At 44.9% G+C, this 27438-nt stretch overlaps 1 protein-coding gene and 2 long non-coding RNA genes across 9 annotated transcripts in view; all 3 read right to left on the bottom strand.

Moving 5' to 3' along the window:
- Window positions 1–991: 991 nt before the first annotated feature.
- Window positions 992–27438, bottom strand: part of LOC115192772 (MOB kinase activator 2) — a 102133-nt gene continuing 75686 nt past the window's right edge. For all 7 annotated transcript variants that reach the window (XM_029751625.1, XM_029751624.1, XM_029751623.1 and 4 more), the window contains 4 exons: window positions 15063–15223; window positions 12977–13070; window positions 3076–3200; window positions 992–2789 (listed from right to left, as the gene is read on the bottom strand). In XM_029751625.1, the coding sequence (XP_029607485.1) occupies window positions 2470–2789; window positions 3076–3200; window positions 12977–13070; window positions 15063–15223 (700 nt within the window). In that variant the 3' untranslated portion in view covers window positions 992–2469. The remainder of the gene's footprint in view (window positions 2790–3075; window positions 3201–12976; window positions 13071–15062; window positions 15224–27438) is intronic.
- On the bottom strand, window positions 10171–11678 carry LOC115192774 (uncharacterized). Its single transcript, XR_003877991.1, has 2 exons — window positions 11080–11678; window positions 10171–11038 (listed from the first exon to the last, which is right to left on the bottom strand). It is a non-coding gene; the product is annotated as an uncharacterized LOC115192774 (long non-coding RNA).
- Window positions 22482–27076, bottom strand: LOC115192773 (uncharacterized). Its single transcript, XR_003877990.1, has 2 exons — window positions 25112–27076; window positions 22482–25074 (listed from the first exon to the last, which is right to left on the bottom strand). It is a non-coding gene; the product is annotated as an uncharacterized LOC115192773 (long non-coding RNA).

Genomic DNA, 27438 nt, shown 5'->3' with positions numbered 1-27438 from the left:
GCTAGAGGTGACGTGCAGGATCTTGCAGGGATTCTTGCTTGAGAAATTAATCTTTGCTAAGAAGCCATTTTTGTTTCTTTTTGACTATTTTATATGAAAATAATCACAGTAAGGTGCTTACTTGTTACCCCAAAATTTGAAATCGAGATAAAAATGTCTGCATTGGAACTTTAAATAGAATGGTTAAATTAGCATTATTTAGAGACCCCAGATATTAGACTTTTGTTGCATTTAAAGCTGCATTATGTAACTTCCACATAGAAGTATGAGTTATAGATCGGTCACTCATTGAAAGCAATTCTAAGAAGTGCAGTGCACCTTTAATGGGGCTCACACACAGTCAGCGCTGGACTAGAATAAAAACCTTCACAGCCTGTGGGTATAGTAAAAACCAGGATCAAAGAACACTATCTGTAGCGTAATAGCCACATAGCCCTATTATAGACTGCAATGTGAATGCGACATTACCTGAAGCATTAGGTGATTTTAGGTGCCTGAATGTCTTGTTTTAGCAATCCCACAATATGCACGTATCAAATACATTCTTAATCAGGGTCCTAAATGAAAACATATGCACATGTATGACGGAATGCAGTTTGATAGATTTATAACATTATACAAAGTTATGCAAGTAGTGTATCCAGTTCGGAGGCAGAGGCCAGTGTGTGTGTACTGGTGCCCAACACTCCCACTGAAGAACTAGCCTCCTGCAGGCTTTCCTTCTGGCACTGCATTAAAACCAGTACAACTGACACTGTGGCCCTCGAGCACTGCTGATCTACATAATGATGCTCTTGTATGGTAAAAATCACTATGGTTTTTGATAGTGTTTATGCAAAGCTTGACTTCGGCAATAAAGAGGAAATGCCTGTTGAAAAGCACTTGACATGTACTGTGTGTGTGTGTGTGTATATATATATTTTTTTTCCCCCCGTGTCATATTTCTATGCACATCATCATCAGGTTGACAGAAGACAACATGAGACAGAGCGGCATTTATGTATTTTATTTGATTATAATCAGCAGAGGTTAAAATATTAAATTGCTTTTAACTTAGTTAATAATTAAAAAAGATAAAAATGAAAGCCAGAACTGAAGAACCCTGCAAACAAAACAAAATGAAAATAAATAATAAGAGAATAATAAACCCAAATCCTCGATACAGAGGCTGTCTGATTCCTCTTTCCACTCTCTGTACAGTGAAGATGAACCAGACCGTGCAGTTTTCTATATATGTGTAGGATAACATTTTTTCATTAACTAGTTTTCTCTTTGATAACTTAAAAGGGAAAATAAAACCCCAAAAGACAAGGGGCTGGGCTGGGGGGCTTCTTCTGCAATACAGAACTGTAAAGCAGACCACACCACACTTCTCCTTTCTCTCCTCCTCTCTTTCTGGGCCTGCAGACATTACCAATGTCCTTGTCCTTCTCCTGTGCTGCTAGAGAGGGCAGGGTGGCCAACGCTCCATCACACCGCAGCAAACAGCAGTTCCCTGGGGAAGAGGTCTCCACTCTCCACCAACCTCCCCTGTAACCAGACATGGGCACCAGTCTGTCTTGTAATAGCGGGTCTGGTCATATTAAATAGCTTCCATAGAATTTGGATATCTTTATCTCCCTGTTTGCGTGGCAGTGCCACCCTGTCTATACTGCCCCCTATGGGTGGCCTCTGGGACAGGGATGTTATAGAGGGGTTCATCAGGTGAATACATGACTAAAGTAATACGAGAATCACAACTGTAATATTGAAGGGACAGAGTAGTTTTGTGGACAGAGAGAGAGAGAGGGCGGTAGAGAATAATAGCAGTGACTTGTGTTCTCTCTGGTCCTGAGTAGGAAGCGCTTTAATCATCTCCAGATTAACAACTCAAACAGTGATTGGCTAGTATTGTCCCACTAGGTAGTAACGTGGCTCCCTATAGACCTTCCCCCTTCAAGCCTCCCACCACTAGGCTGGAGCGAAGAGCCAATACTCATTGTTGAGTCACCTTTTCTCCACACAATAACAACACTTTACAATAGTACGTTCAAGCAAAGCAGTCACCATCCTGAACTGTACTTTAGGCAGAGAACAGAGGGAGAGAAGGGCAAACAGAAACACTGTCCCAAATGAGAAAAACAAATACAACTGAATAAAACTTTTCCAACAGAATAAAATAAAACCAAAATTAAAATAAAAACATTACATATTTGTTCCTAGTTTAAATTGCAGACCAGATGGGAGGGATTTGCCCCTGGAAGGAACACGCTCACGCCAATTCCTGTTGGCGTGACAACACCCCCCCCCCTCAAATAAACCTTCCTTCCGTCTGGTTGGTGTCAGTGAAATATCAGGTTAGTGGAAGGTCTCTAAGTCCTGCTGCTGGAGCCTGAGGTCTAGGAAGGGGACCAGGAACGTTTCCATCTCTTCTCTATCTTAATCTTCTACCGTCTTCTTCCCAGGGCTGCTTGTCACGGCAACCCCTGCTCATCTCTCCGTCACGTGGTTGTGTGAGGAGGGGGAGGGGGCCGAGTTAGGGGAGGAAGGGGCGGCGGGTGCTGGGGTGGGGGGCACGGGGGCGCAGAGGATTTCGGACAGGTCGTCCATGATACAGGTCTCCTTGGGGTCGACCAGGTTGAATTCCCTTACGAAAACAATGAAATGTGCGTACAGAGTGTTCAAGTGACCCTGCAGGTCCAGGGCCACTGTCTCCTTAAAGTGAGCCCAGTAGAGGTGAGCCAGGACGTGGAAGAGGTACCGGCAAATCTTCTTTACCAAAGAGTCAAACGAGTTGGGGAACTCTTTGCCTGCACAGAGAAAGAGAGGAGAGAAAAGGGAGAACGAGCATGGTTAAAAATATTGTGGTCTTTTTTTGTTGGTTTGGCATTGCCAAGCAATTATCACAATGACAAGACTGTTCCTAAAGTCCAAAAATCATTCAAGGACTTCTACTACTTGAGACATTAGAGGGCAGCAACAGCACAGTTCACAAAGTCCCAGTTCAGTGTGACGTCAGAGGAGAAGAGGCTACAGTAGTGCCGACTGACCACAGCGAGGCTCTGCATGTCTGGAGTGGACCAGAGTTCAACTCACCATATTTCGTAGGGAAGTTTTCCTCTTCTGTGACCAGCTTCTGCACCAGACTCATGACGAAGTCGACGTACTGAGGGGCAGTGCATTTTGTCTTCTTCCCCCTCTCGTCATACCAGTAGTATATTCTGGACACAAACAGAAAGACAGAGTGGGTTGTTTTTCTGTCACTACTGCCTCATGTATACATTATCATCTAGGCTGTTGTTCCTTCATCTAGTAGGTATTGCTGACAAGTCATCTGATCTTTAACAGGAACAACCTGGTAGGTTCAATCACTGCCTACATCTCATTACTAATCATCTCTGGTAAAAGGATGAGTACGAACTGAGGCAGCTTTCTTGCACGGCAAGGTGTGCTTTTACAGAAACTCAAAATGTCTGAATCCTTCACTTCATAATGTTGAAAGATGGAAGACACTAGGCCTATGTGAGAGCCCCCACATTCACAGCATTTCCTCATCTCGAAACAAGACCAAAAGTCATTTTAACCCAACGTGATATATGACTGAACTGTGTTTTAGATTTTTAGACTCTCCCCGACTATCTAGGTTTTATTTAAGTGATTAATTAATAGTTCTCAAAGACTCTCTTTTTTAATCATTTTTTATTTGTGCCGGCCACGATTTAGCAGTGTGTGTGGTGGGGGGGTTGTAACCTATTGTAAATGGCAGTTTACAAAAAAAATAAAAAATAATAATAATTATAATATATTATTCCAAAACTGCAGCTCGTGGTTGGGAACACATACAATACCGGTCAAAAGTTTTAGAACACTCACTCATTCAAGAGTTTGTCTTTATTTTTACTATTTTCTACATTGTAGAATAATAGTGACGACATCAAAACTATGAAATAACACATATGGAATCATGTAGTAACCAAAAAAGTGTTAAACAAATCAACATGTGTTATATATATGTCAGATTCTTCAAATAGCCACCCTTTGCCTTAATGACAGCTTTGCACATTCTTGGCATTCTCTCAACCAGCTTCATGATGTAGTCACCTGGAATGCATTTCAATTAACAGGTGTTCCTTCTTAAAAGTTAATTTGTGGAAATTCTTTCCTTCTTAATGTGTTTGAGCCAATCAGTTGTGTTGTGACAAGGTAGGGGTGGTATACAGAAGATAGCCCTATTTGGTAAAAGACCAAGTCCATATTATGGCAAGAACAGCTCAAATAAGCAAAGAGAAACAACATTCCATCATTACGTTAAGACATGAGGGTCAGTCAATACGGACATTTCAAAAACTTTGAAAGTTTATTCAAGTGCAGTCGCAAAAACCATAGAGCGCTATGATGAAACTGGCTCTCATGAGGACCGCCACAGGAAGGGAAGACCCACAGTTACCTGCTGCAGAGGATACGTTCATTAGAGTTACCAGCCTTGGAAATTGCAGCCCAAATAAATGTTTCACAGAGTTCAAGTAACAGACTCCTCTCAAAATCAACTGTTCAGAGGAGACTGTGTGAATCAGGCCTTCATGGTCGAAATGCTGCAATGAATCCACTACTAAAAGGACACCAATAATAAGAAGAGACTTGCTTGGGCCAAGAAACATGAGTAATGGACATTAGACCGGTATAAATCTGTCCTTTGGTCTGGAGTCCAAATTGGATCTTTTTGGTTCCAACCGCCGTGTCTTTGTGAGATGCGGTGTGGGTGAACGGATGATCTCCGCATGTGTATTTCCCACCGTAAAGCATGGAGGAGGTGGTGTTATGGTGTGGTTTGCTGGTGACACGGTCTGTGATTTATTTCGAATTCAAGGCGCACTTAACCAGCATGGCCACGACAGCATTCTGCAGCGATACGCCATCCCATCTGGTTTGCGCTTAGTGGGTCTATCATTTGTTTTTCAACAAGACATGACCCAACACACCTCCAGGCTGTGTAAGGGCTATTTTACCAAGAAGGAGAGTGATGGAGTGCTGCATCAGATGACCTGGCCTCCACAATCCCCCGACCTCAACCAAATTGAGATGGTTTGGGATGAGTCAGACAGAAGAGTGAAGGAAAAGCAGCCAACAAGTGCTCAGCATATGTGGGAACTCCTTCAAGACTGTTGGAAAAGCATTCCAGTTGAAGCTGGTTGAGAGAAAGCCAAGAGTGTGGAAAGCTGTCAAGGCAAAGGGTGGCTATTTGAAGAATCTCAAATATAAATTATATTTGAATTAGTTTAACACTTTTTTGGTTACTACATGATTCCAAATGTGTTATTTAATAGTTTTGATGTCTTCACTATTATTATACAATGTAGAAAATAGTAAAAATAAATAAAAACCCTTGAGATGAGTGGGTGTTCTAAAACTTTAGACCGTTAGTGTATACTCCTACTTTAATCAACAAGTCCCTTTAGAATCTGTGACAGAGCTGCCCCTTTAGAATCTGTGACAGAGCTGCCCCTTTAGAATCTGTGACAGAGCTGCCCCTTTAGAATCTGTGACAGAGCTGCCCCTTTAGAATCTGTGACAGAGCTGCCCCTTTAGAATCTGTGACAGAGCTGCCCCTTTAGAATCTGTGACAGAGCTGCCCCTTTAGAATCTGTGACAGAGCTGCCCCTTTAGAATCTGTGACAGTGCTGCCCCTTTAGAATCTGTGACAGAGCTGCCCCTTTAGAATCTGTGACAGAGCTGCCCCTTTAGAATCTGTGACAGAGCTGCCCCTTTAGAATCTGTGACAGAGCTGCCCCTTTAGAATCTGTGACAGAGCTGCCCCTTTAGAATCTGTGACAGAGCTGTCCCTTTAGAATCTGTGACAGAGCTGTCCCTTTAGAATCTGTGACAGAGCTGTCGTGATTTAACAAGGAATGTAGCTTGGCTACAGTTTTTTTTTTTTAAATGTATCCAATCACGTAGATCCGTTTTTCTAGGCAGTAATTTCTGTAGGCCTAATTGGACCTTGGGTGTGCAGCACGCGTCTGTGTGTAGAGGGAGCAGTCGGATGGAAATTGAGTGAGACATGTAACAGAGGGAAAATGTAGGGGGGAAGAACTGTGACTTAACTAGGTTTTTTATTTTTTGTTGTGAGTCGCTAATACACATAACAAATGGAAAGAACACGTGTAGTAATGGTCGTCCTTGCTACAAAATTTCACCGGCCTGTTTGGGCAGCAACAAAACAGATTCCAAATGACTGAAGCCTACTGTATGACTGCGATATAACTTCATTGCCCTCTTGCGGTCATACCATGCAATAGGATTTCATGTGGCATTTAAAAAAAATGTTCTTATTGTTTTAACGGAAAACTAGTACAAAAAAAAATTAAAATTGTCACATCCCTAGTGTGGATCTGCCAAACAGGCCTCCAGCCCAGCCAACCCCACCACCTCCTAAAATAGACATGTTTGCATATTTTCATTCCAGTGGACTTAGCGAACCCCCTATCCTGGCCCTTCCATTTCCTGATTGGGCCGAATTCCCTGCGGTCTCGGAGTAACACAACACTGATCCCCCAGTCGCACGGCCGCTCACTCTGCCTGGTCAAACATTTCCGGAGAGGGGTGACCCAGTTAGACGGTGGTTGTAACTGAATGCCGCTCCTCAGGGCTAGCCACGGGGTATCATGAGTTAGCAAGGTCAAATGGCAAGTCAGTGAAGTCGCCTAGCATGGCTAGCATGACACAGGCAACCAGGGAATACTGTACTATAGCTAGCAGCGGGATAGTGACGCTAGGATGGGCGTGAGAGCTAAAGCGATCATAAACTACAGATTACATTACGACAGGCACCACGAGTCAAATAAGATAAATCATAGGGAAGGCCCATCTAAGAGTTAGCAAGGTCAAAGCTAGCATGGCTGAAGTAAAAAAGAAACAGAGCTATCAGTAGGATAGCTATTAACTAATGAAGCTAGCAGGGTATGGTAGCTGACAGACTGGCGAAACTGAAAGGGGTAACTGATCTAGCACAGGCACCAAATGAGGCCTAGGGCAGAGCTAGCATGGTCTGTAGGATCTACCAAGGTCAAGCTAAAAGGCTAATAGCTTGCAAACAACGGTCGGACAATCTCAAAGCTAGCTAGAACGCAGTAGAGGTAATGGGTAGGTGGAGTAGTGAGCCTTTTTGGTTGAAAAGACGTTGAAATATGTCTTTCAACCAATTATGCTCACTGGGATGGTTGTGTTAGCACTAGCAGCGTGGTCTGGGATTACACTTCCTGAATGTACAGCATCCACATAACTGAACCTGCAGGAGGGAACCAACACCAGGACAGGGACTCCACACTGAGGACCTACTGACCACAGGACCAGGTCAAGGACTCCACACTGAGGACCTACTGACCACAGGACCAGGTCAAGGACTCCACACTGAGGACCTACTGACCACAGGACCAGGTCAAGGACTCCACACTGAGGACCTACTGACCACAGGACCAGGTCAAGGACTCCACACTGAGGACCTACTGACCACAGGACCAGGTCAAGGACTCCACACTGAGGACCTACTGACCACAGGACCAGGTCAAGGACTCCACACTGAGGACCTACTGACCACAGGACCAGGTCAAGGACTCCACACTGAGGACCTACTGACCACAGGACCAGGTCAAGGACTCCACACTGAGGACCTACTGACCACAGGACCAGGTCAAGGACTCCACACTGAGGACCTACTGACCACAGGACCAGGTCAAGGTCTCCACACTGAGGACCTACTGACCACAGGACCAGGTCAAGGACTCCACACTGAGGACCTACTGACCACAGGACCAGGTCAAGGTCTCCACACTGAGGACCTACTGACCACAGGACCAGGTCAAGGACTCCACACTGAGGACCTACTGACCACAGGACCAGGTCAAGGACTCCACACTGAGGACCTACTGACCACAGGACCAGGTCAAGGTCTCCACACTGAGGACCTACTGACCACAGGACCAGGTCAAGGACTCCACACTGAGGACCTACTGACCACAGGACCAGGTCAAGGACTCCACACTGAGGACCTACTGACCACAGGACCAGGTCAAGGACTCCACACTGAGGACCTACTGACCACAGGACCAGGTCAAGGACTCCACACTGAGGACCTACTGACCACAGGACCAGGTCAAGGTCTCCACACTGAGGACCTACTGACCACAGGACCAGGTCAAGGACTCCACACTGAGGACCTACTGACCACAGGACCAGGTCAAGGTCTCCACACTGAGGACCTACTGACCACAGGACCAGGTCAAGGACTCCACACTGAGGACCTACTGACCACAGGACCAGGTCAAGGTCTCCACACTGAGGACCTACTGACCACAGGACCAGGTCAAGGACTCCACACTGAGGACCTACTGACCACAGGACCAGGTCAAGGTCTCCACACTGAGGACCTACTGACCACAGGACCAGGTCAAGGACTCCACACTGAGGACCTACTGACCACAGGACCAGGTCAAGGTCTCCACACTGAGGACCTACTGACCACAGGACCAGGTCAAGGACTCCACACTGAGGACCTACTGACCACAGGACCAGGTCAAGGACTCCACACTGAGGACCTACTGACCACAGGACCAGGTCAAGGACTCCACACTGAGGACCTACTGACCACAGGACCAGGTCAAGGACTCCACACTGAGGACCTACTGACCACAGGACCAGGTCAAGGACTCCACACTGAGGACCTACTGACCACAGGACCAGGTCAAGGTCTCCACACTGAGGACCTACTGACCACAGGACCAGGTCAAGGACTCCACACTGAGGACCTACTGACCACAGGACCAGGTCAAGGACTCCACACTGAGGACCTACTGACCACAGGACCAGGTCAAGGACTCCACAGAGGACCTACTGACCACAGGACCAGGTCAAGGACTCCAAAAACACCCACCCAACAACCCCACCCACACAACAACCCCACCCATTCACCCACCCACACAACAACCCCTTTTCAGGACCCTGTCTTTCAAAGATCATTTGTAAAAATCTAAATAACTTCACAGATCTTCATTGTATAGGGTTTAAATACTGTTTCCCATGTTTGTCCAATGAACCATAAGCAATTAATGAACATGCACCTGTGGAACGGGCATTAAGACACTAACAGCTTACAGACGATAGGCAATTAAGGTCACAGTTATGAAAACTTAGGACACTAAAAGAGGCCTTTCTACTGACTGAAAAACACCAAAAGAAAGATGCCCAGGGTCCCTGCTCATCTGCGTGAACATGCCTTAGGCAAGCTGCAAGGAGGCATGAGGACTGCAGATGTGGCCAGGGCAATAAATTACTGAGGGCTTGTAGGCCTGTTGTAAGGCAGGTCCTCACCAGACATCACCGGCAACAACATCGCCTATGGGCACAAACCCACCGTCGCTGGACCAGACAGGACTGGCAAAAAGTGCTCTTCACTGACAAGTCGAAGTTTTGTCTTACCAAGGGTGATCGTCGGATTCCCATTTATCGTTGAATGAATGAGCATTACACTGAGGCCTGTACTCTGGAGCGGGATCGATTTGTAGGTGGAGGGTCCGTCAAGGTCTGGGGCGGTGTGTCACAGCATCATCGGACTGAGCTTGTTGTCTTTGCAGACAATCTCAACGCTGTGCGTTACAGGGAAGACATCCTCCTCCCTCATGTGGTACCCTTCCTGCAGGCTCATCCTGACATGACCCTCCAGCATGACAATACCACCAGCCATACTGCTCGTTCTGTGCGTGATTTCCTGCAAGACAGGAATGTCAGTGTTCTGCCATGGCCAGCGAAAAGCCCGGATCTCAGTCCCATTGAACACGTCTGGGACCTGTTGGATTGGAGGGTGAGGGCCATTCTCCCCAGAAATGTCCAGGAACTTGCAGGTGCCTTGGTGGAAGAGTGGGGTAACATCTCACAGCAGGAACTGGCAAATCTGGTGCAGTCCATGCGGAGGAGATGCACTGCAGTACTTAATACAGCTGGTGGCCACACCAGATACTGACTGTTACTTTTGATTTTGATCCCCCCCTTTGTTCAGGGACACATTATACCATTTCTGTTAGTCACCTGTCTGTGGAACTTGTTCAGTTTGTCTCAGTTGTTGAATCTTGTTATGTTTCATACAAATATTTACATATGTTAAGTTTGCTGAAAATAAACGCTGTTGACAGTGAGAGGACGTTTTTTTTTTTGCTGAGTTTATATTACAGCTTACGGCTACAACCCTCCTTGGAAACACTGGGAGCATCCGGGTTCATGGGGTTTGGTATTGGAAATGTACTTCACTACAATATTGCACACTTTGTACAGCCACCTTTATTTAGCTGTTTTCTAACATTAGGCGTAACCATACAGGATTCCTTCACATGGTTGACACACAACATCAACTCTCCCACTATTTAGGGTGTAGGTACCCACAGTAGCAAGAAAGGTGACAGCGGGTGCGGAGAAATACAGTAACATTAAATGGGGTCAACCCTGTAACATGTTTGTCACCTGACACATCTGGCATTTCTCAACGGCTTCGCCATTGTTTGTTTTTCCTCTGTCATTACCTCCCCGTGTGTGTAGTGTGGTTTAGCCTAAATGCGTAGATCTGTTGTTTTACGCTCCTATAACTAGGTGTAGGTGAGGGTGGCCTCTTTCCAAAGAGAAGGTCTCACACAACAAGACGGCACCCCGCCCCGACAGGGTCAACTCATTGGGTAAATACTCAGTCAACCTCCTTCACTCTGTTAAACAGGGATGAATAGGCCTCCATGTTATCCCTGTCTAACACTTGTTTTACTACTGCAGCGGTATGCCCTGCCTTGGTACGTAGCTAGATAAACAGGAGCTCTCTGTACAGTGATATCTTACGACCCTGTTTGGACTACCATGAGAGTGCTGCTACAGTGTTCATGTTCTCCCATAATGAGTTCGAGATGTTTAAAAGGGTTGTACGACAGGGACAATAACTATTAGCTAGATAGTCCCTTCTAGTTTAGTTGGCATCGGAACGCACAGAAATAAAATGGCCACATCTCCTCAGAACGGTTTGATCTCTGCTCTCACTACGCACCAGTCCAGACAGGAACACTGTTCAGAGACCTCACTACGCACCAGTCCAGACAGGAACACTGTTCAGAGACCTCACTACGCACCAGTCCAGACAGGAACACTATGTTCAGAGACCTCACTACGCACCAGTCCAGACAGGAACACTGTGTTCTGAGACCTCACTACGTACCAGTCCAGACAGGAACACTGTTCAGAGACCTCACTACGCACCAGTCCAGACAGGAACACTGTTCAGAGACCTCACTACGCACCAGTCCAGACAGGAACACTGTTCAGAGACCTCACTACGCACCAGTCCAGACAGGAACACTGTGTTCAGAGACCTCACTACGCACCAGTCCAGACAGGAACACTGTGTTCAGAGACCTCACTACGCACCAGTCCAGACAGGAACACTGTTCAGAGACCTCACTACGCACCAGTCCAGACAGGAACACTGTGTTCAGAGACCTCACTATGCACCAGTCCAGACAGCAACACAAGACACCTCAGAAAGGCTCATGTGATTGGAGAATACTCGCAGCATATTCCCACATTCTCTCACTAACATGAGATAACTCTAAAGTTCTCAACTGTACAGAACACACACACAGACACAGAGAGAGAGCCAGACAGACACAGACAGACAGACAGAGCCAGACAGACAGACAGAGAGCCAGACAGACAGACAGCCAGACAGAGAGCCAGACAGACAGAGAGCCAGACAGACAGACAGAGAGCCAGACAGACAGACAGAGAGCCAGACAGACAGACAGACAGAGAGCCAGACAGACAGACAGAGAGCCAGACAGACAGAGAGCCAGACAGACAGAGAGCCAGAGAGCCAGACAGACAGAGAGCCAGACAGACAGAGAGCCAGAGAGCCAGACAGACAGACAGAGAGCCAGACAGACAGACAGAGAGCCAGACAGACAGACAGCCAGACAGACAGACAGAGAGCCAGACAGACAGACAGAGAGCCAGACAGACAGACAGAGAGCCAGACAGACAGACAGAGAGCCAGACAGGCAGACAGAGAGCCAGACAGGCAGACAGAGAGCCAGACAGACAGACAGACAGAGAGCCAGACAGACAGACAGACAGACAGAGAGCCAGACAGACAGACAGACAGACAGAGAGCCAGACAGACAGACAGACAGACAGAGAGCCAGCCAGACAGACAGACAGACAGAGAGCCAGCCAGACAGACAGACAGACAGAGAGCCAGCCAGACAGACAGACAGACAGAGAGCCAGCCAGACAGACAGACAGAGAGCCAGCCAGACAGACAGACAGAGAGCCAGCCAGACAGACAGAGAGCCAGCCAGACAGACAGAGAGCCAGCCAGACAGACAGAGAGCCAGCCAGACAGACAGAGAGCCAGCCAGACAGACAGAGAGCCAGCCAGACAGACAGAGAGCCAGCCAGACAGACAGAGAGCCAGCCAGACAGACAGAGAGCCAGCCAGACAGACAGAGAGCCAGCCAGACAGACAGAGAGCCAGACAGACAGACAGAGAGCCAGACAGACAGACAGAGAGCCAGACAGACAGAGAGCCAGACAGACAGACAGAGACAAACAAACAGAGAGCCAGACAGACAAACAAACAGAGAGCCAGACAGACAGAGAGCCAGACAGACAGACAGACAGAGACAAACAGACAAACAAACAGAGAGCCAGACAGACAAACAAACAGAGAGCCAGACAGACAAACAAACAAACAGAGAGCCAGACAGACAAACAGAGAAGGAACACAAACAACAGAAAGACACAGGGAACAGTGAGTACAGCCCTGTGGTCAGTAGCTCTCCTGCTTTCAACAGATGGTCTGTTGCTGTGTCAGCGCATCCTTGATAAATTATCCAATGGGTTGTGAGACTTCTGATAAATAACCCAATTGGAGGCCAGAGAACTGATGAATAAACCAATGGTGGGGGAGATGACTTACGTGTTGCAGGCCGTCATGGCTTGACAGGTGTCTCCAGTACAGAACTCTGAGATGGTGCTGTACTGCAGGTTTATTAGATTGAAGAAGGTCGTCGCTGAAGGGAGAGAAGAGAAGAACACTCAGTAATACCAGCAGTCTGCTCAAGGCCTAGCCTGTCAAAACATACATCAAATACTTAGGCTGCTACTTTGAAGAACTTGATATGCCATTTGATCCAAGTAAGTACTGTTCTTGAACACAATAATTCTGCAGTGTAATGTTTACAGTGAATGGAACAACAAACCCAATGTTTTGTTTACTATATTTCACATCATATGCAACAGTTTGAAGTATACAGTTCTGCCCCAGGTATAAGACAGAGAGGGGAAGCAGGTTGAAGTATCCAGTTCTACCCCAGGTATAAGACAGAGAGGGGAAGCAGGTTGAAGTATCCAGTTCTGCCCCAGGTATAAGACAGAGAGGGGAAGCAGGTTGAAGTATCCAGTTCTACCCCAGGTATAAGACAGAGAGGGGAAGCAGGTTGAAGTATCCAGTTCTGCCCCAGGTATAAGACAGAGAGGGGAGGCAGGTTGAAGTATCCAGTTCTACCCCAGGTATAAGACAGAGAGGGGAAGCAGGTTGAAGTATCCAGTTCTGCCCCAGGTATAAGACAGAGAGGGGAAGCAGGTTGAAGTATCCAGTTCTGCCCCAGGTATAAGACAGAGAGGGGAAGCAGGTTGAAGTATCCAGTTCTACCCCAGGTATAAGACAGAGAGGGGAAGCAGGTTGAAGTATCCAGTTCTACCCCAGGTATAAGACAGAGAGGGGAAGCAGGTTGAAGTATCCAGTTCTGCCCCAGGTATAAGACAGAGAGGGGAGGCAGGTTGAAGTATCCAGTTCTGCCCCAGGTATAAGACAGAGAGGGGAGGCAGGTTGAAGTATCCAGTTCTGCCCCAGGTATAAGACAGAGAGGGGGCAGGTTGAAGTATCCAGTTCTGCCCCAGGTATAAGACAGAGAGGGGAAGCAGGTTGAAGTATCCAGTTCTGCCCCTGGTATAAGACAGAGAGGGGAAGCAGGTTGAAGTGTCCAGTTCTACCTCAGGTATAAGACAGAGAGGGGAAGCAGGTTGAAGTATCCAGTTCTACCCCAGGTATAAGACAGAGGGGAAGCAGGTTGAAGTATCCAGTTCTACCCCAGGTATAAGACAGAGAGGGGAAGCAGGTTGAAGTATCCAGTTCTACCCCAGGTATAAGACAGAGAGGGGAAGCAGGTTTTGTTACTGGACTGTTGGCTCCATTCATGACCGGTGTTTTTGCAACTTCTGTTTATGTTTCTCAGGCTTCTTCTTTGGCAAATGATTGCGGCCAAATGTACATAGCATACAACGTCGTTAACAGACAGCTCACATAAAAAGTGGCTGAAGTCAAACATTCTTCCGAAGACGAGCGCCGTTTGAGTTCCAAGGCACATTCTATCAGTGGTTGATACGAGTCGATACGGACGAGGCGTGGCCTAGCTGCCTAACTCCCTGATTTCATGCAGAAAAATGCAGTCACAGGCTAAAATGCGTTCCATTTGTTTTACATTAGGCTGTTTCTCAACACAGACTGATAAAACGACCCACAGTGAGAACACAGGGTGTTACAGGAAGATGCCTAAGATGCCTGTAAACTATCAACAGCAGATATTCTTGTATAGTATAATGTTTAAGATAATAGTTAGCCGTTTGGGGAGAAGACACTAGATAAAACTCTGTATAGAACAGGCAGTGGATTATCAATGGAGGAAGTAGCCATTTCATCCTGCAGTAAATGACAGGGGTTCAGACACTTCCAGAGGCGATGTCTAAGATGATGTTGTTCTTATAGACTCATTATATAACGTAAGGAGCTGAACCTAGAGATAAACTTCTTGAGGATTTAGCTGCAGTGCAGTTATAGAATACATATCCAAAGACAAGACACTGAAAAGGCAGAAATTCAGATGCCTGAGTAAATCTGTCGAGTGTAGCTTTTCTGGAAGCGTTATCTTGTGTCTGGACAGACTAGTGGAACCTCAAATATGACCCCAAAATGTTTTACTTGTGATTCGCAGCTGGTAACTCACTGTTGCTGGCGAGCCATTCGTTGAGGTCTATCTCCCTGGGCAGCAGCACCAGCTCTTTCAGGTCGAAGTCCACCACGCGGACTTTAGTGAACTCTGCCTCCAGATACTGCTTCTTCTCTTCCGCTGGCGGCTTCTTCCCATTGGGCTTCGTCTTAGACTTCCTGTAGGGGACAGGAAGAGAAAAGGGGACAGGTTAGAGCAATTCACAGGGACATTCACAGACGAAAGAGGAACTTTCAGTTTGACTCAAATCAAGGCAGGGACAGCAGCTAGCAACTAAAGTATTACATTGCAGATGGGTGGTTTCAGATGCATTAAATGCACGTGAACAGAAAATGGAACTGAATATGTAAACAGCCTTTAGCCACTGCTAGCAGGTCTGCGCCGGGGTCACCGCGTCTCCGCTGAGGGCCATACATCCAGCGTCTGTACAGAGAGCTTTTTGTTCCAGTACCTGACCCAGAGCATGACTCCTGACCTGCCGTTAGGACCAGTTACCACAGTTAGCCGCCCACAGCGCCATGTACTTCCAGCAGGGGACTGTCATATCACACTCCCACTACACTTCCAGGTCCAAAACCCTCCGCCCCCCCACCTGAAAATCTTATTCACTAATACAGCCTATCCAGGGGTTTAATGTTGAATGGGTTAATAGGCTAGTGAAACAAGTACAGACAAAGGTAGAGTTGTGGGACAATGGAGGCCTGGCTCAATTGAAGGAAAGACCCTCACAGCACAGAGTAGTATTCCGTTTGTTTTCCTATTTTCTGGCATCCCTCTTCATGGCAGTCAGGTGTTCAGGGTTTTCACTGAGCTCTGACTTTCAGTGTCCCACTCTAGAACACCATTAGCATTCCAAGGGCTTCATTCCTCGCTCCCTCTTCATCATTTCCCTTCCTCTACATTTCCATTTCATTCCCTCGCTCTCTCCCTCTCTTTTTGCGGTCTTCGGTTTGGGTTTGTCTAAGGACAGGAGAGTTTCCCTTTCTGCCCTGAATTTATTGTGCCTCTGTTGACCTTCATTTCCACCATCCACCCCCTCCAGTCCACAACCCGTCTAAACATAATACCCCCCCCCCCCATGTGTTCTTGGCTCTAGCCTTTCCCTCTCAGATCCTAACTCCTGGAAGACTGGCGGTGGTCCCGAATCAGGAGGAACAAAGTGAGAGCAGCGTGGCTCTGAGGACGGTCTGTTCAGCAGGAGCCAATCAGAAGCATACATCTGGAAACTACCTTTACATGTACAGATAATGTCTAGAACGTTCACTGCCAACTTTTATAACCACTGCAGGTGTGTCAAACTCATTTTGCTATGGGGCCGAATTGAAAATGTGTTTTATTTCCTTGGCGTCAAAATTTGGAAAATAATTTCCTATAGACATCGTGTTGGGAATTTGATGCTCCCTGACTGTCTAGCTTTCATTTCAGTAATTCTTACCGAGCCGGACACAGCCAAGAAACTGTATGTATATTAGGTCCATTATCCTTCTACAGTTTCCTTTTGATTTTAGACATTTAAAATGAGAGTTTACACACATATATAAATATATATATAAAAATAAGCATATAGTGTATGTAAACTTCTGACCCATCAGTTAGGATCACCACTTTATTTAAGAATGTGAAATGTCAGAATAATAGTAGAGAATTATTTATTTCATCACATTCCCAGTGGGTCAGAAGTTTACATACACTCAATTAGTATTTGGTAGGATTGCCTTCAAATTGTTTAACTTGGGCCAAACGTTTCAGGTAGCCTTCCACAAGCTTCCCACAATAAGTTGGGTGAATTTTGGCCCATTCCTCCTGACAGAGCTGGTGTAACTGAGTCAGGTTTGTAGGCCTCCTTGCTCGCACACGCTTTTTCAGTTCTGCCCACAAATTTTCTATAGGATTAAGGTCAGGGCTTTGTGATGGCCACTCCAATACCTTGACTTTGTTGTCCTTAAAACATTTTGCCACAACTTTGGAAGTATGCTTAGGGTCATTGTCCATTTGGAAGACCCATTTGCAAGCAAGCTTTAACATCCTGACTGATGTCTGGAGATGTTGCTTCAATATATCCACATAATTTCCCTGCCTCATGATGCCATCTATTTTGAAGTGCACCAATCCCTCCTGCAGCAAAGCACCCTCAAAACATGATGCTGCCACCCCCGCGCTTCACGGTTGGGATGGTGTTCTTCAGCTTGCAAGCCTCCCCCTTATGCTCCAAACATAATGATGGTCATTATGGCAAAACAGTTCTATTTTTGTTTCATCAGACCAGAGGGCATTTCTCTAAAAAGTACAATCGTTGTCCCTATGTGTTGCAAACCGTAGACTGGCTTTTTTGTGGCGGTTTTGGAGCAGTGGCTTCTTCCTTGTTGAGCGGCCTTTCAGGTTATGTCAATATAGGACTTGTTTTACTGTGGATATAGATACTTTTGTACCCGTTTCCACCAGCCTCTTCACAAGGTCCTTTGCTGTTGTTCTGGGATTGATTTGCACTTTTCACACCGAAGTACGTTCATCTCTAGGAGACAGAACGCATCTCCTTCCTGAGCGGTATGGCGGCTGCGTGGTCCCATGGTGTTTATACTTGCGTACTATTGTTTGTACAGATGAACGTGGTACCTTCAGGCGTTTGGAAATTGCTCCCAAGGATGAACCAGACTTGTGGAGGTCTACACATTTTTTTCAGAGGTCTTGGCTGATTTCTTTTGATTTCCCATGATGTCAAGCAACGAGGTACTGTGTGTGAAGGTAGGCCTTGAATTACATCCACAGCTACACCTCCAATTGACTCAAATTATGTCAATTAGCCTATCAAAAGCTTCTAAAGCCATGACATCATTTCCTAGAATTTTCCAAGCTGTTTAAAGGCACAGTCAACTTAGTGTATGTAAACTTCTGACACACTGGAATTATGATACAGTGAATTATAAGTTAAATAATCTGTCTGTAAACAATTATTGGAAAAATGACTTGTGTCATGCACAAAGTAGATGTCCTAACCGACTTGCCAAAACTATAGTTTGTTAACAAGAAATTTGTCTAGTGGTTGAAAACTTAGTTTTAATGACTCTAACCTAAGTGTATGTAAACTTCCGACTTCAACTGTATGTATATACATATACACATATATACACACACATTTATTTTTTTGGGACCTCCCAGCTCTATGGTCTGACTCACTGTCCCGAGGACAAGAGGGCTGTAGATTAGAAATGAGACGCACACAAACCAGCAGACAGGGCTGGTCCCTGGTCAGTTCTTGAGCGTTACTGCGTGACCAGGATGGTGACAGCTGTCCAGCAGGTCAGGCAATGAGATGGACTTATAGAGAGAGGCAGAGCGATAGAAGGAGAGAGTGATAAACTAAGGGGGATAGAAGGAGAGAGTGATAAACTAAGGGGGGTAGAAGGAGAGAGTGATAAACTAAGGGGGATAGAAGGAGAGAGTGATAAACTAAGGGGGTAGAAGGAGAGAGTGATAAACTAAGGGGGGTAGAAGGAGAGAGTGATAAACTAAGGGGGATAGAAGGAGAGAGTGATAAACTAAGGGGGATAGAAGGAGAGAGTGATAAACTAAGGGGGATAGAAGGAGAGAGTGATAAACTAAGGGGGATAGAAGGAGAGAGTGATAAACTAAGGGGGGTAGAAGGAGAGAGTGATAAACTAAGGGGGGTAGAAGGAGAGAGTGATAAACTAAGGGGGGTAGAAGGAGAGAGTGATAAACTAAGGGGGGTAGAAGGAGAGAGTGATAAACTAAGGGGGTAGAAGGAGAGAGTGATAAACTAAGGGGGGTAGAAGGAGAGAGTGATAAACTAAGGGGGATAGAAGGACAGAGTGATAAACTAAGGGGGATAGAAGGAGAGAGTGATAAACTAAGGGGGATAGAAGGAGAGAGTGATAAACTAAGGGGGGTAGAAGGAGAGAGTGATAAACTAAGGGGGATAGAAGGAGAGTGATAAACTAAGGGAGATAGAATGAGAGAGTGAGGGTCATTGATAGAGCCAACAGCTGTGAGATCCAGTCAGCCATGCAGCTATTGAACCCACAACTGCCAGGCCCCTATAAAGACCTTCAATCAGATCTGAGTTGGCGAATTTGGTTATTGAATTAAAAAAAGGATTTAACACACACACACACACACACACACACACACACACACACACACACACAGCATTCCTCCCAGATTAAGACAGGCCCTCTGTGAGTCTTCAGTCTGGTCTGTTTCTCCTCCAGAAATCATCCTGAGACTTCAAAGTCATGCACGCAAAAACCTTGACAAATACACACACACACACTTCAAGTATGATTGAATAACCCATGAATGTTGGCTAGACTAGGTCCCTGAACACTATCATTTGAGTCCCAGTCTTAAGAGACCCAGCTGGTGAGCGTGACTACATAGTCTATGGCATGCATGGTTTCCTCCTAGTACCAGACAGTGCCAACTTCCTGTCCATTCACCAGCCAGAGACATGCCTGGCCCTGGCCTCTGGTCTGATCTAGCCTAGCCTGGTGAGCAGGACGCATACAATGCCTTTTATGGCAAAGACCCTGCCTGGGAGAACTTTACCGAGAGCAGCCACAGCCCTATGTGAGTATCAGGGGAGGGGTGCTAGCAGAGAGGAAGTTCTCTGTATCCTAAAATAAACTAATTGCTCCAGAATGTACCTCCTTGTACCACACATACGTGGGAAGGAGGCAGGGATTGGAAAATGAGGAAATTAGGGAAAAGGCGAGACAGTAAGTGGCTTAGTGATACAGAATGTTTTCAAAAGGGAAAAAAAAAGTTGGCCAAGAGGGCAGAGAAAGATGAAGAGAAAGGCCTGAGCCAGATGAGAGGTTACAGAGGGCAGAGAAAGGCCTCAGGCTCTTGACCCTGGACAGGTGAGTTTGTGGTCACAGAGGGAGAGACAGGTCGACATGAAAGACAATGAATGATGGAAAAGGGAAGAGAGGGAGAATAAAGAGGGAAATAGAAATTGAAGAAAAAAAGAGAGACTTATTAATAATTAGCTAGGACTGTTATCTGCAGTGTCCCAGCCTTTAAATTAGGCCAGGAAGAATCAGCCCACTGGTGCATGGTAAGACTGGTGTAGCATGGTGAAACAGGACCTTTCCCACCTCAAAGAAGTGGTCAGACTGTGACAAACTCAGGAAGAGGACGACAGAGTGAGCGTGTTTCTGGCTACTTCTGTGGATCGTTTCAGAAGTGGACCATTCAGTGCCTGTGACTATCACTCTTCAAGTCCAGAAAACCCACAGGTTTATCTACCACTGAGCAGTGTTAGCACAGTGAGCGCAGTTCCCAATGCTCCTCATCAGGAGTCAACTAGTCTTGTAGGCCTGTAAGAAGAAGGCTGTGTGGCTGCTGAACGTGCAGTGTTCAAGACTAAAATAGACAAGCCACTAAGGAGGCAGCCTTCTGGCAGGTACAACACAAGACTGACTGTTACTGCCCCAACAACCTGCTTCCAATTAATAGCATCATCATCATCATCATCACTTGGGAACACACATTACACAATATGCAGAGGAATTAGCTAAGTAGGCAACCTTGGAATTGAGCCACATGGCCACTTTGTATGCATGGCTAACTCTCTTTAGTTATCACCTGAACAATGAAACATGCACCAGGTCCACCTACACTGAGGCACAAACACACTGCTAATTTAAAGGCCTGGAACAAGAGGATTTCCTCATCTGTATTAGTATTAGTGCATTGACTGCATTATGCAATCTAAGCACATTTGGTATGACCAGTCAGTATCACCTGCTTGCCAAGCCCAATATTGCACAACTGTTGCTTAAATTGCCTGGTGAATTTGGGAGGCATCTAACATGGCATATGGAAGTGGTTAATGCAATCTGTGACAGGCAACAGCATTCAGCTTCCATCCAACACAGTTACCGTAAACAAGATGGCTTCCAGCACACTGAGCTCAGATCTAGGATCAGCTAACCCTCCCCAAAACAAAAGAGGAAAAACACATTGCCCTCATGATGGTTGAGGTTTTGATTTAGGGAGAAGAACTTGTGCCTGGAGCATAAACAACAAAGTTAAGCCAGAAAATGTGAGGCGTTTTCCCCCCTGTTCTCTCTGAAGAGTAGCTATGATGGATTTCTGAAGCGCCTACTGAGCATGTTTCCATGTAGCCCTGGTGTGTGGAGGTGAACTCTGTCCACACCAGAGAAACACGCTGCTTTTCTTACCACCTGGACTTCATGCAACACCAGCTGACCAGCAGTGTTTTCAGTGGAACACCACCCTACAGTATTTACAGTGAGGACAGAAGAGACAAGACACCATCAGGAACAGAGGTGTAATGTTCTTGCTGTACTTTTCGGACCAGCAAAACATTAACCTGAACAACAACCCTAGCAACAAAGCAAAACAACCCCAAGATAAGTCAGAGGCCAAAACATTTTTTACATTTTATTTCACCTTTATTTAACCACGTAGGCTAGTTGAGAACAAGTTCTCATTTACAACTGCGACCTGGCCAAGATAAAGCAAAGCAATGCGACAAAAACAACAGAGTTACACATGCAATAAACAAACATACAGTGATTAACAATTAATTCACAAAAAGTGAATCAATCCAAAGTACAAAAGGTTCCTTCCTCCTGTTGTGATCTGACATTGACATTTTAGTCATTTAGCAGATGCTCTTATCCAGAGAGATTTACAGTAGTGAGTACACACATTTACATATTTCTTCCATTGGCAGTTTTCAGCCCAACTGGAATAGAGGATCAATACGTGAGCAAGATGCTTGAACCCTACTGCATACACTCAGCTCTTCTCCATTTTGTAAGGACAGACTTCGGCTTGAGGATATCAGCTTCAGATTCCTTGCTTCCAGTTAGACCTACAGATCTATTTCAGGCATCTAAATTGAGTATACTTCTCAATGGCTCTTTTCCCTGAAAAACCACAGAGCGAGGTGCAGGCTGAGCCAGCCAAGCCATAACAGCCATTACTGGGTTATAAAGATACAGGAGTAAGGGCAGAAATCTCCACACGTTTCACACTCAGCTAGTCTCGGAGGAAATGTGTAACAATGGCAGTCTTCTCTGATTTCTCTACTTTCAGAAGTCACGGCCAAACTGTCCTGAGGCCTGTTTGATGCAAGTTTTTCTTATTAACCTTACTGAATGTACTTTCATGCCATCTTACCCAGAGTCACATGAATTTCCCTTCACGGCAGAGGATGACTTGACAGAGGCTAGCTTTCCCAAAGCGTTGGAGGCGCGAGGTCCCTCCTCCCCATGCCTCTGTGCTGCCATAAGGTTACTTACAAGGGTCACTCTGTTCACTACATGCGTGTATGGAGTGGGATTTTTGGAGCAGCGGACACCTTTGGCAACATGAACATCTCGCCGTTCCCACTCCCAACGGGCGATAGCAACGTTTTTTATTTTATTTTGTCTAGCAAGGAAGAGTCGCCTTCCCTTGCTGGTAGTAACTAGCTGGCAGCCTGGCTAGCTGGTTTTAGCCTGGCTACAAACATAGCAAGCTAGCTAGCCTTCTAGCTTCCCACATCTCCCTGTGAAATAATAAGATTAATAATTTTTTGGAAATATGCCCAGGCAAATATTATTCTACTTGCTGGTGAAACCTCAAACATTATCCCAGTTCGATATGCTGCTTGTGTATTCATTCCCATATCAGCTAAAAATAGAACGTCATCATGTTTTGGTCATAACGAGGAAAAGCACCTGGCTAACTAGTTGGCTACAGCAGGTTCTACCATTTCACGCCCTTTTTGTGATGGAAAACGACACTGCAACAATGCGCTCCGCATATAGCTTCTCCGTAGAGCATGGAGTCAGCTACCGCCCCGCTGACACCATAATGTAGGGTCATCAGCATCACAACAGACGTGTGAGAGAGAGGAGAACATCTTCGGGGCCTAGCCCCCTCTGGTCCAGTATTCCACTAAGGTATCCTTCCTTCATTTCCTTCAAGTAATTACTGATTTCACAAGATGCAAGGTTTCCGCCACACCTTGTTCACCTATCCAGTCATATCAGATCACATCAGTGATTACATAAAGAGGAATTTTTCATGTACTCAAACAAAGTCAGGATTTCCTTGTGCAGTCTTCTAACAGGCCCTAGTTATCCTAACCCATACACCTCGACATGAATTTACCCAGTTCAACCTCAATGTAACCTGTCTCTGTATTCAGCCGTTTCACTATTGAGGAAACAAGGTTGGGTAATGTGTTTTCTTCCGTGAGCTGAGAACTAGGCATACTGTAGGCCTACTTATTTACTTCATATAACCATTTTGTTGTTCTTCCTCAAACGTCACGTGACTGGAAAATCCCCTTGAAGGTCATAAAAGCTAACTTTTAAAGGTGGTACGTGTAGGTAGGCTACATGCATCAACCAATTTCAATTCGCTGTGGTATTCTAAAGTAAATTAAGTTAGGCAAGGGTATGAAGAAGAACTTGTCGTTACCCATTAGGTTTTAAAGATTGTTATCCGCTACTAAAATGTAGGGCTGACCCCATTTAGTCCACTGGTTGATTGTTTTGTTTGATAGGCTGTTGGTCGACCGAGATTTCTTCAGTTGATCAGTAGCGACAACAACAACATCTATATATAGAGTGTACAAGAGACCAGTCTGATTCGTGCATGTCTGAGTGGACTAATCCATTGTGGATGTGGGGATGGCACTCTAAGACATGTGCTACTGAAATTGTATATGGTTATATTAAATAAGAACAATTATGCAACACTAATAAATATTATTTTATAACAAATGCGCTTTCTCCCGCATTGGATAGTGGTCGCTGTCCACGGTTCTGAAACATCAGTACGCTGTTGAATTTGCACCTTTTCCTAGAACATGTTGCTATGTGCATAATTGCAAAGTTAACCATCATATCGGTGTTGAGAAGAATGCAGTGGAGGCAGCAGCAGAATGAGTAATAGACAATAAGGCAAAGGCTGTTTTCTCTAAGAAAAGTTTAGAGAGTTAACCCCAACTTAATTAGGTGTATAATCAATAGCCTAACTGTTAAATGTGCCTGGCTTTATAAATGATCTATTTATAGAAACAAGACAGATCCTGCTTCTGTTGCCTGTTTGAGTGTTGGTTTAACAGCCTACTGATTCTGTTTGAGTGTAGGTTTAACAGCCTACTGATTCTGTTTGAGTGTTGGTTTAACAGCCTACTGATTCTGTTTGAGTGTTGGTTTAACAGCCTACTGATTCTGTTTGAGTGTAGGTTTAACAGCCTACTGATTCTATGAGCACCAAGCCTCATGGAACAACATGTCATGTAAACAATTTCACAAATTGGGCTGTTTTTAATATTTGCTGTAATACAGGCTTTACACTTTTTATCTGTTAGGACAGGCTCTCTGGTATTATTTAATGTATTTAGTGTTGTTTACACTGTTCCAAATTGTCCGAAAAATTATTTATAATCAACGCTCCTTTTTCTTGTTGTTATTATTATGATAATCATTTTAATAATAAGTCATGTAATTATCATTAGTAGGATTAGTATAGTAGCCTTGTATAACCACCATTGAGCTGTAGGACTAAGAGTGCATCCTGTTTAGTCTTAATACTCTAACTTACTTAGGCCTATATTTCATACAGGCTACTGTATCAATCCACCATTCATTCATGTCATCACACAGCATACGAGTCATTCATGATTTGAAATGCAATCAAGCATTTTAGTTATAAAATAACAAAGCAAGCTTTGAACAATTAGCTTAAGCAAAAAATAAACCGTTTCATTTCAGAAATTGCATTCACGAATGAATGCTTCTGTTTTTAGTCTTTTCTGTGATAAAGGCGTAACACTCTGCTTCGCTGATCATTTATTTAGTGTTGTTTACATTGTTCCCCACCGTCAGAAAAAGTATATTGTAATCTAACAGCACCTGTTTGGCACACATAACATGCACGCAGCGCTCACCTTATTTTTCTTCAGCTCCAGTATTTTCCACAAGTAGTCAAATTTATTCCACACATCTGACTTCCCGTTTATCTCATGAGAAACCAGTAGCCTAAACATTCCCGTTTACCTCATGAGAAACCAGTAGCCTAAACATTCCCGTTTACCTCATGAGAAACCAGTAGCCTAAACATTCCCGTTTACCTCATGAGAAACCAGTAGCCTAAACATTCCCGTTTACCTCATGAGAAACCAGTAGCCTAAACATTCCCGTTTAGAGTTTGTCACGTCCTCTGTATCCATTTTGCTGTTACAGAGTTCAGTTTGTTATTTATTGATGTGATTATGATATGCTATAGGTCAGGCCCTATTGGTCACGTGCATGTGATGCATACATGTGTCACAAAGAGAGCTTGGGCTGAGGGAATGTTTTTCCTAAACAAATGAGGGATTTTGGTAACAGAACTTTTCAGTCAGAAATGGCTGTATTTATGTTGCAGCTTCAGCATCACGGACAGGGCGATAAACACTGTGGTGGTCGCTGCAGCAGGGAGGAGAGAGACAACAGGTACTAGTCACTCGCTGTCTTTTTTAACACAGCAAGTCTGAGTCCGGCCCAGCACAATCAAATCAATCGCTGGTCGGACTCCCTCTAATCATTTGTGTGTCTTAATTATTGAATCAAACAGTGTGCTTAATGCAGACAAGCTTTGTGAATATAGTTGATTTGGTTAACAGACACAGGATGTGTTTATATAGATTTTTTGGCGGGGACAGCCCTGATGTAATGTACAATAATGCATTCCAACAACACGGAATCCTAAGATGGTAGACATTCTTAAAGCCAATACTGTACATACCAGTATCTATTACCCAAGGTTCCATTATTAGGACTGTGTGTTTCCAGGCTTCTGCCCTTTGTGCTGGTTGAAAAAACCCCTGTGATGGAGGTGGAGGTAAGAGAGTGGAAACTTAAGAGAGAAACCAGCCAGCATGTCAGTGTGTCCACTCTGTCCCAAGAAGGATTAGCCTCATTATGTCTCTCAAAGACTTTCCACGGAAAGGCCACACTGACAGGCCCCATGGTTAGGGCCACAAGATTTAAACTGACTGCGTGACTGTTGACGAGGCAGTGGGTCCGAATTATGGCCTATTTTGGTGTTTATAAAAGAGTTTCCTGATTTTAGGCTAGGTTGAAGATAACAAAAAGGTTAAGACAATGGGATTCTAATTTCCCATAACTCTTTGCAAAAATGGGACCAGCGTTGCTAGTTAGCAACTCGCTAGTAGTTATCAACAGCGAAAGTCCAATGAATTTGTTTATTTTCAAAACGCTGCCCCCCTTTAAGTCTGAGTTATGTCTTAGTATGCAATACCGAAACGGGCAACCTCAAAAATACATGCTTTGTGTAACAGTGCATGTATATGTTGTGCTGTTGTAATGTTTAGAGAATGAAAGAAACTAATTTCTATCTAAAACACCTCTAAATATGCAGTGTTTGAATAAAACGGAGGCTTTAATTATTTACAGCGGTTGAGGAGGCGTATCACATTGCTCTCATTCTTGTTCAGTCTTGCTGGGGAGATCTGTCGTGCAGTCGCTGAGTGCTGGAAGCCATGTAAAGCTTAGGGGGTTTTGCCACATAGCAGCAATTCACTAGTCAGATGTAGCCTAACACAGAACTGGAGAGTCAAATAAGCCTGTAATAATTACAGCTAAACACAGACAGCAATTTCCTTCTTACATTCTGAGCTGTGAAGAATATTGCAAGGAGAAAACAGTATGATTAGGCTTATGCAAGTAGAGCTTTGCAGTGGGAAAGTTGACAGCACATTTGAGTTTCTAAAAGTATCTAGATGTTCAATGCCAGACTTCATAAAACTGTCTGCAACGTCGTCTCAGAACATTTCGTATTATTCTGTACGTAAACCAAGACAATCCATAGTATATGTTACGTATGCATTAAAATTTGTGGATGTCCAGCACCCATTTCGTATGATCCACTATACAGACACTTACAGTAGACCGGGGCACCTCTAGCAGGGCAGAAATTTGAATTGACTTGTTGGAAAGGTGGCATCCAATGACAGTAACACGTTGAGAGTCACTGAGCTCTTCAGTACGGGCCATTCTAGTGCCAATGTTTGTCTATGGAGATTGCATGGCTGTGTGCTCGATTTTATACACCTGTCAGCAACAGGTGTGGCTGAAATAGCCAAATCCACTATTCTGAAGGGGTGTCCACATACCATGTAGAGTATTACGAATTTGCAAAATGTATGATATGTTGCAAATTCCAATTGGTTGTGGCTAACATTAGCTAGGTGGCTAATGATAACATTTCCTAGGCTAGGGGTTAGGAGTTAGGTTAAAGGGTTAAGGTTAGCTAACATGCTAAGTAGTTGCAAAATAGCTAAAAAGTAGTAAGTACACTGAACAAAAATAAACGCAACATG

The sequence above is a fragment of the Salmo trutta genome, chromosome 4 (genome assembly GCF_901001165.1).
Source record: "Salmo trutta chromosome 4, fSalTru1.1, whole genome shotgun sequence".
NCBI lineage: Eukaryota > Metazoa > Chordata > Actinopteri > Salmoniformes > Salmonidae > Salmo > Salmo trutta.
The sequence above is the reverse complement of the archived record's forward strand: the minus strand, read 5'-3'. Positions and strand labels throughout refer to the sequence as shown.